The sequence below is a fragment of the Medicago truncatula genome, chromosome 7, assembly GCF_003473485.1.
Source record: "Medicago truncatula cultivar Jemalong A17 chromosome 7, MtrunA17r5.0-ANR, whole genome shotgun sequence".
NCBI classification, from domain to species: domain Eukaryota; kingdom Viridiplantae; phylum Streptophyta; class Magnoliopsida; order Fabales; family Fabaceae; genus Medicago; species Medicago truncatula.
In genome coordinates this window covers 12,529,417-12,538,747 of record NC_053048.1, presented here as the reverse complement: position 1 = coordinate 12,538,747, position 9,331 = coordinate 12,529,417, and the positions used below count along the sequence as shown (strand labels likewise).

The following is a 9,331-nucleotide window of genomic DNA, read 5'->3' as shown; positions in this document are numbered from 1 at the left end:
TACCTTTGTCACGTTTCTAGGACAGCTTTGGGAGCTGATGAATGATATTGTTCTACTTTGAACAAGCAATGTCTTAAACCTTATATGTGTTCCTCCTATTTTATCTAGTTCATTTAATTTTCATCTTGTTTGTATAACTTTGTGATATTGTTTTTACAGTTTTTAATTGACATATCATGTTAAAGTTGTTCATTGAATAGAAAATCTTTGTCATACATGCTATATCATGTAGTCTGGTGGAGGATGTTATCCGTTGTGTTTTCTTCAACTGACATAATTTTTTTTCTTTGGTTCTTAATTTCATGTCAAGTGGACTTGTGAATCCCATAATATTGAAAAGTACAATTGTATCTTCATCAAATCTAACAAACAACTGAACCTCAATAAGAACACCCAGTTCAAAATTTAAGCTACAAAATTTTAATTTCATCAAATCTGACAAACAAACCAACAAACACATGAAACTCATAAAACCCAATTCATATTCAAATCGTGATTGAATTTCATCCCTAATTTGTAATTTGTAAAATTGTGTTCCACTGATTGAAAAGGGTTAGGGTTTCACGATTTTTGGATCCAACTAAATTTGAATCACTAAATTGATCCTAAGAACAGAAACCATTAACAAATTAGAAATTTGAATCAAAACCTAAATACAACACAAATCATATACATGATTACCTCTTCAAAATGCAGTACGAATGTCGCTGGATAAATCACGTCGGAGTAATTCGAAAGATATACCAGATCAAGGCCTTGTATAGATTAACAACTTAATTAAACACTTAACAAACACATATCAGTTTATACATGAAAGATAAAGAATCATGAAAGATGTTATGTCATGCAGAGAGTGACTTCAAATTCCAAATAAACATTTGAAAGACACAAATTTGGGAGTATAGAATTGGCAATAAACTATGTATACACTAGACAAAAGAAGGAAAAAAAATAAAAATAAGAATCAATTATCAGATGTATATAACAAACAATAATAGGAAGCGCTAACTTAGATCAAGAAAGTTTGGTTACCTTGAAGAACATAAGCAACCTTAGAAGAATCAGAATACATCGGAACAACAAAACCATTCTTCTGAAGCGCTAACTTAGCAGCACCAATGTTACCTTGACGCAACATAGGAAGCTCAGAAGGAGACCAAGCAGAGTACGATCCACCATCACCACCGTAAGCTCAGAATGTCGCTGGAGAAATCACGTCGGAGTGCGAGCAAGGAGTGAAATCCGTGCAACCTCGCCGGTCAAATCACGTCGTCGTGACCTCGCCGGTGAAACCACGTCGGAGCGGCGATAAAGGGTCAGCACGTCGGATCAGTGAGCACGTCAGCAGTGAGCACGTCGGAGTCGTATGAGAGTGTGTGCAATCAGATTGTGAAAGTGTGAGCTGAGAGGCCTAGGATCATTACACGTATACACTAGATCTAATGGTTGTGAAGTCTTTATGCACGGTGCATAAAGATTTCCTTATGCACCATAACTTTTGCCGAGCTGAGAGGCCTAGGATCATTACACGTGTACACTGGATCTAATGGTTGTGAAGTCTTTATACACGGTGCATAATGATTTCCTTATGTACCATAACTTTTGCCCCTTGTAACAACTCATGCACACCACGCACAGTCAGAGACTTTTTGTATTTAATCCTAATTTTGTGACAGCAAAGTAAGAGAGTCAAAACTAAAAGTGATTATTTGCTCTTTTTCCTAGTCAACCTAAAATTAACAAAAATGCTCAATTAAATTCGAACGGAGGAGTACAATCTTTGGATCTATAGAGGGAGAAAAAGTAAAATAAAGTAATTAATTTTTTTTTCTTTTCCAATAGGGAAATAATAAATCATCATTTCATAAATAAAGTAATTCTAATTAAATAGTCTGAAAGTCTCAATAACAATAACAATACCAATGTTTTCACAGAGTAGTGGTGAGTTTTGTGAAAGCTGAAAACTGAAATTCTATGCGGAGCCTCGATCGATCGCAACAACAACAGCATGACCGAAAGCTCTTCGTCTCCGTTTCCACCATCATTTCACGCTTTCTGTATGCAACCCTAACCCTAACCCTAACCCTAACCCTCTCTCCCTTCTTATTTTCATAAATCATAACTAAGTCGTTTCCTTTTCTTGTTTTTGCATGCAATGCAATGCAATGTAGCTTTGGACAGGCGATTGAAACGTACTCTCTCCGATTTTGCTAATTTGTCAATCTCTGATTCCTCTCAAAACTGTATGTATTCTGCTTTTCATTTTGTTATTTTGTTGCACTGACACGTTGAACTACTAAGTAAGGACACTCCTAGGATTAGGTGTGTCCCGGTGTCAGACACGCGTTGGTGTCCGACACGACACATATAATTACACTGAATTATGTCATTTTCTTAAATTATTATCAGTGTTGGTGTTGGCTTGTCAGTGTCCGTGTCGTGTCCGATGTCTGTTTTTTATCCGTGCTTCATAGCTTCTGAATGGGATTACATTCAATTTTGTCATTTTTCTTAATTTACTACCGGTGTTGAAGTGTCTGATTCTAGACACCAGACACCTACAATGTGATTAGATTCAATTGTACTATGTGTCGGTGCTTCATAGCTCATATATGATTATTAATTAAGGTAAAATGTCAAATGTAGTAAAATGCAATTGTGGAAATATGAATGAAGTTCCACATTTGTTAAAATAATGGGTATGATTGTTTGGATTGATCGAGAGGGTTTTGGAGATTAGGGTTCTGAACAGCTAATTGGTAATGTAGGGTTGGAAATCAATGAGAGGCCATTCAAGCGTTCTCTATTGGATTTTGGAAATCTATCCATCTCCGATTCTTCATCTTCTCAAAACGGTATGTGTCTTTTCTTTTTCTCTCAATTGTGTTGTTCTGTTGATTATTTGTGTTATCAACCAGTTTTAACTTGTTCATAGTTCCACTCTTCTGTTCTAACTAATCATTTTTTGGCTCTTGTATGCTATTAATGTAAGATGTAAGATGTAAAATGCAATTTTTAGAATTATAAAGTTCTTCATTTGTTTAAAATGGCTAAGTTAACACAAAGTAGTGTAGAGACTCAATACCCCAAGCGTATATTGGGTTGTTTGGGGGGTTTTGGACGACTTAGTCTATGTTTTGGTAGATATTTAAGAAAAGAAAAATAAGTCTTTCCGTCCCCTCTTAAAAGCTTATCCAAACACCCTAAGGTTGTCAAGAAGTAGCATCACCTAATTTTTAGCGGTTTCTCATTTCCGTTCAATGTTTTTATGGATTTTGATGTAAAATATGCCCCAGGAGTCCTTGCATTTCACATGAACTTTTATATGATGTTTCATTGCGTTCATGATTTATAATATAATGTGGATATATATGTGTTTGTTTAACAGATACTACCTAGATTAACTATGTACTATACTATCTGCTAAGAACAATGTTCATTATGTCTATTAGAGGCTTGAGATACCACCTTTGCAGAAATCTCTCTATGACATTTAACCTAGTTACCAATTTCAATGATTATTTCACCATAGTGATAGCAAACACAATTTATATGCTGCGTTAATTTAACTGGCTAAACTGGATTGAGGGATTCAGGTTCACAGCCTTACACTCAATCCTCTGCTATCACTGTGATTCTAAAAATGATCAAACCCTTTTAAATTTCCACCATTCTATATGAAGATTATTTGTAGTCCAATATCACCCACAAAACCACACTCCACTTCCCTGCTTCACCTCTGATAGTACGACCAAAGCCAGCCCTCCCTAGGTTATCATATCAACTGCCATCATTATTCAGTTCAGCCAATCCAATCCTAGGAGGAGATTGTTTAAAACCGAGAATCACAACTGTAATTTTATTGAATAATAATAACTCTATATATTATGACTTATACTGATATCCATGATACATCAGTTCTGGAATAGATGTATAAATTAAACAATTTTAGATAAAGAAAAAAAACAGAACAAAAAAAATGCTAAAGGCACTTTAGAAGGCTCCATTCCCTGCTGCACGTGTCATAATGACGGGATGTAAGTTAAGTTGTAACAATTAATTCCTGAAGCTGGTTTTTACTCATTCTCCTCATCATGTGTGCAATCCCCTGATAACTCTTCAATTTCTTTCTGTCACACACCTACTTACTTACCGGTAGATTTCTTTTTTAGACTTTCACTAAACCTCGGAAGAGCAGAGGCATTTAATATATTAATAAGGATACTTTAGCAAATGCAGTTCATTTTATCATAGAGAAATTAGTACACTCCATGTTTTTTTAAAGATGTGTGCATTTTAATTGACAAGACAGGAGTATATATCTGTTGTAGTAGCCTTGTGTTAGCTGAGAGCTGACATTTAGAGGTCTTTGTTTCCAACCAGTTGGTGCTGACTCAGAAACAAATGTGGCTGAGAGCTCTCCAGCTGCTCCTCCATCCAAGCATGTTTTCGTTAGGGTGAAACGAAAACCTTTTCAGCCTCCACTTGATGCTTTCTGTAACGCTCTCCCTTCTTCTGTTCATCACTCTCCTTTTGTATCTCATTCTCATTCAACAGTAGTTGTGGTTTTTACATGACATTGTCAATGTAGGGTTGGAAATCAATGAGAGGCCATTGAAGCGTCCTCTCTTGGATTTTGGAAATCTATCAATCGCCAATTCTTCTCAAGACAGTATGTTGGTTTTCTTTTTCTCTCAATTGGTTTTGTTTTATTATTTATGTCATGCCTGCCTAACGATATAATTCCTCCTTTCCTTTTTAGTAGAATTTCATAACAAGAAGGTTTTGGTGCAACATCTGAAGACAATAAGCAGCTCTGAGGTCACTATTGATATTGTGCGATCATTTCTGGTTAGTATCACATCTAGATGACAGTGTACAATTCTTTCTCCCTATGATATAAGAGTGTTGTGATGCGTTTGTTTTTGAATTAAACTCTTCCCTCTCATGTCAATTTGCTCTCCATTTACAACATCATTGCACTATGATTTGATAAAATGAATACATAACACTTTGTTGATTGCTTGGTTTTTCAGGAACCTCGTTCCAGAAGTGCTTCTAAATCTGAGTCGAAAGTTGAGAAAAGAAAGAACTTCAAAAAAGTTAATGTAAGCCCTCTCTTCTTTGACTTCTTTCCCCCTCCTGCATCTGCACAGACACATGTGCTGCATGCTTAAAGCCATGAATTGTCCTCTTCCCAATGGTTTATTTGCTAACATGTTTCACATTTTACTCATGTTGTCTTTCATCATTTCCTATTTTCAATAACCATAGAAGCAAGACCAGTTCTTGTTTAAAGGTAATCAAGAAAAAGAGGTTTGTTACATGCCCTTATATATTTTTTCGTGAAATGCTAGCAACACACATTCTAACACACACTTTCCAACACACTCTCTTCGATTGGTTAAAATTCATATGGGTCCCACCAAATCATGTGGGTCCCATATAAATTTGGTGGGTCCCATGTGATTTTTAACCAATTGAAGAGAGTGTGTTGGAAAGTGTGTTAGAATGTGTGTTGCTAGCATTTCTCTATTTTTTCTGTTTATGTATGCACATATGTTTGGAAACTTATTAATACTCTAACTCTTTCTTAAGGGGTGACGATATATACTGTTAGAAATTGTGTTGAAGTCTCTTCTGTAGACATGCCCTCGCATCATTTCTTTACTTATATCATCCCTTTATACTACTCTAAACTTACAGTCCTCTAACCTAATGTTATGATTGGTTTTGGAACTGTTTGATTTTTTTGTTTTTGTTTTGTTTTTTGTGATGTAGAACTGCATTTCATTTGACTCTCCTAATTACTTTCTATTTTATTTACCTTGATCTAAAATTAAAGAACGTAAGGTATAGGAAAAATTGTCGCTCGTTTAGTTTCAGTCATCTTCTATTTCAAATCTTGATGATCCGAAGTTCTTCAATTCCAAAATAACTAAAATTTTATCTATGTTTATTGGATAATATATATTCGCGTAATCACATGTAACTTAGAAGTGCATCATTTCTTTTATCAAGAAAAAAAACCCAGTGTCTGAGATGATAAGATTATAATAGCCAAACTTTCAAACTCATTTATATATGACTTGGGGGAGTTCTGTTTAAGGCAGTTGTAGAGTATGTAGTACATCGCTATATTAACCCATCCCATTATGAGTGTCACTTAGTTTTCAGTATAATATGCTTTACTTTTTTCCAACTGTACCATCTTGTTAATACTATGTGCATCACTTCCAAGTCACTAACCTCCACTTTACATTTATGATAATGGTGAATATATCGATGCTTAATACACCCTCCGGTAACTATTATAAGCAAAAATGTACTTTTTAGATTCATTCAATATATAATGTATGTGGTCTATATTATAGGCCACATACATCATTTATTGAATGAACATAAAATGTGGATTTTTGCTTATAATAGTGACCAGAGGGTGTAGTTAATGTTAATTTGATAAAAAAAAAATTGTTCTCTTTCTTTCATTTATAGATTCTCTTAATTTTTGTGAAATAATATAATATGATGCTCATAATAGGACGGAGTGAGTGAGTGATATTTATCCATTGAAGTAATATCTATAAGGAGTTTCCTTTCAGAGGTTTTTTTATGCCTCATTCTTTCTTGCAGTCTTCAGCTAAAGATGCTCGCTTTGAGCAAATATTGAAGAACAGGACTGCAATAAAGAAGACAGCAGCTGAAAAGGCATTACATGAAATATGCCATTTCTATGACATTGTTCGCATTGACTGTGAAGAAAAAATTAGGGAGGTGCAACAGGAGTAAGTATTTCCATCAAAGTTTGTTCGTTATCTTTGTATATGGACAAATGTCATAGAAAAACACTTATGCTGTGATTAATGCAGGGATATCTGCTTGGAGGATCAAAGACTTTTGGCTAACTTCATGCCTTTACTAATAGATGTCATTCCTAAGGCTGCTGCAGAGATTGAAGCTGATACAAGTGTTCATTCCACACAAGGTTGTTGTTTAGTTGCAAACCACCATCAAAACACTACCGATCTTTCTACTTTTTCATCAAGTTGCATTTATTTTATTCAAGTTATTGACATGATAGAAGATCATATACTTGGGCAAACATATTTTCTGGGTCAATAATGAAAAATATATTTTGAAGTTGGGGCATTTTATCGATGTTTTATTGCTTTCAACTAACCAACTATAAATGATTTGAAATTATCGTGTTTGCTAATGTATTCTCTTATATCTAAACTGTTTCAATTTACATGGTTATGGTGCATTGTCTTATGTGACAGATACAGAGGACTATGTTTATGACCTCTATACTGTGATGGATGAGATGATCTTTGAAGAAGATTCTTCATGTTGTTATCCGCTGTGAGTATTTTTTTCTGTACATTTTTATTATGGTTTCTTATATTCTTGCTACTTGACACTGTTTTGTATCATAGACTCAGAGTTCAAGTTGATGATGAACATTTTTATGATGGGCCTGACAATTTGGATTATGAAACTGACGACTCAAGTGGCATTTCCCTGTGTCAAGTTGACGATGAACCTTTTTTTTATGGTTTCGATGTTCCGGATTGTGAAAATGACCTCTCAAATGGTATTTCCCCATGTCTTTTCTCATCTTTATCCTTGATTTAGATTACTATTGACTGAAAACTCATTTACGCTTGTCAATTAAACCGTAGACAATTCAGTCAATGATTGTGCCGCCATGTTTTCGGAAGAAGAAGATTCGCCCAAGTTTTCGGAAGAAGAAGGCTCACCCAAGTTTTCAGAAGAAGAAGGTTCACCCAGGTTTTCAGAAGAAGAAGGTTCGCCCAAGTTTTCAGAAGAAGAAGGTTCGCCCAAGTCGGAAGAAGAAGTTTTGCCCAAGTTTTCGAAAGAAGGTTCTGAGTCTAAATCAGAAGAAAGAAAGAATGACAGTTCTTGTAATGAATTGTCAGATGTAAAAATGTAGGCAATGATGATGAGGATGTGGATGATGAACATCATGTTTTTTCTAAAGCGGTGCTTCTGATCCATTGTATGACTAAGATTTTAATGATTATGAAGGTCACGGTGCAGGCAATGATGATGATGCTGAGGATGTGGATGAGGAACATTGGAAGTGGTCTTACCGATGAAGCCGTCAGATTGTACATAAGTTCCTGCAAAAAAATTGTTGGCTTTTAAGATTTTATAATCTTTCAAAAATCAGACTGTACATAAGTTCCTGCAAAAAATTGTTGGCTTTTAAGATTTTATAACCTTTTAAATATCAGATTGTACATAAGTTCCTGCAAAAAATTGTTGGCTTTTAAGATTTTATAATCTTTCAAAAAAAAAAAATTTGTATTATATATGTATGTTTTTTATAAGCATATTATATATTTAGTTGTTGATGTTTAGCATCTTTTAGTTTGTGGACTTGGTACATTTGAGGCAACTAGACTCAATTCTAATGGGTATTCACAAAAATTGTCTGTTATTAGGGTTGGTTATTTGTCCAATTAATGATTTGAATCTAACGATCATGTTGAATGAACACTGTAATTACATTGCTTTCAAATTGACCTAATACATGCCATTCAAATCGCATGAAAATATTCCTCCCCTTTTTTATCTTGAGAAACCAAGCCTGAACTGAATCGTATGGCAACAATTATTTGTTGTTACATTACTAAAATATTACCAAGACAAGACCTCGAACCATACATAAATGTGATGTTAAATTGGGGGGTTGGGTAACTCAACTGGTTTGAGTTAATGGTTAAGGAGTTGGAGGTCCAAAGTTCTTTGGTTGAAAGACGATCAAACGTATGCTTGATTATTATTTTTGTTCCTATCGCAACTCCAAATAGCTTTCCGTACTTTTTCAAAAGAGAAAGGATTGATTAGATTTTCATTAACCAAGTTGAACAATTGCTCGAAGTTGATTCTATTAAGCCTTGATTTTTCGGCAATATGGTATGAAAAAATGATGTGAAGTGATTCAATATTTCTCCTTTCACTTCGTCCACTCCTTCCAATCCCTAACCATTTTTATTGATGGAAATGATTTGATTTCTTCTTTTGACTTGCAAGCCTGCATGAAAAAACTTTATGTTAGTGTCTTTCTCCCTAAACCACCTGTGTTTAAACTTATCCCTCAATGAGCTCTCTTTCCCCTTCATTCCCTCCAAAAACTCTCCTCTACTTCTATTCTCGTTTGCGCCATTCCTCCCATATCACCTTTTGTTTAATTGCATAATATTGGTAAATACTAATATTATTATAATTTGTTGAGTCACAGCACGTAGGATCATCACATTAAACACGAGTAACCTCACAAACAAGAAGGACATTGCATTTTTAC

General features: G+C 34.7%; 1 protein-coding gene across 5 annotated transcripts; it reads left to right on the top strand.

The window, feature by feature from the left end:
* The first annotated feature begins 1,896 nt into the window (after positions 1 to 1,896).
* LOC25497934 (RNA-directed DNA methylation 4) lies at positions 1,897 to 8,384 on the top strand. Of its 5 annotated transcripts, none has more exons than XM_024769491.2 (13): positions 1,897 to 2,057; positions 2,172 to 2,243; positions 2,769 to 2,855; positions 4,384 to 4,497; positions 4,592 to 4,672; positions 4,763 to 4,851; positions 5,037 to 5,108; positions 5,275 to 5,316; positions 6,634 to 6,785; positions 6,870 to 6,985; positions 7,281 to 7,362; positions 7,443 to 7,594; positions 7,683 to 8,384. In XM_024769491.2, the coding sequence occupies exons 1-13, from the start codon at positions 2,009 to 2,011 to the stop codon at positions 7,952 to 7,954; spliced, it is 1,380 nt and encodes a 459-aa protein (XP_024625259.1). In that variant the 5' UTR covers positions 1,897 to 2,008; the 3' UTR covers positions 7,955 to 8,384. The 5 variants fall into 5 exon arrangements, with proteins under 5 accessions (XP_024625259.1, XP_024625258.1, XP_024625257.1 ...); XM_024769490.2 differs by having other exon boundaries at positions 4,766 to 4,851; positions 7,437 to 7,594; positions 7,683 to 8,307; XM_024769489.2 differs by having other exon boundaries at positions 7,437 to 7,594; positions 7,683 to 8,307.
* The last annotated feature ends 947 nt before the right edge of the window (positions 8,385 to 9,331 follow it).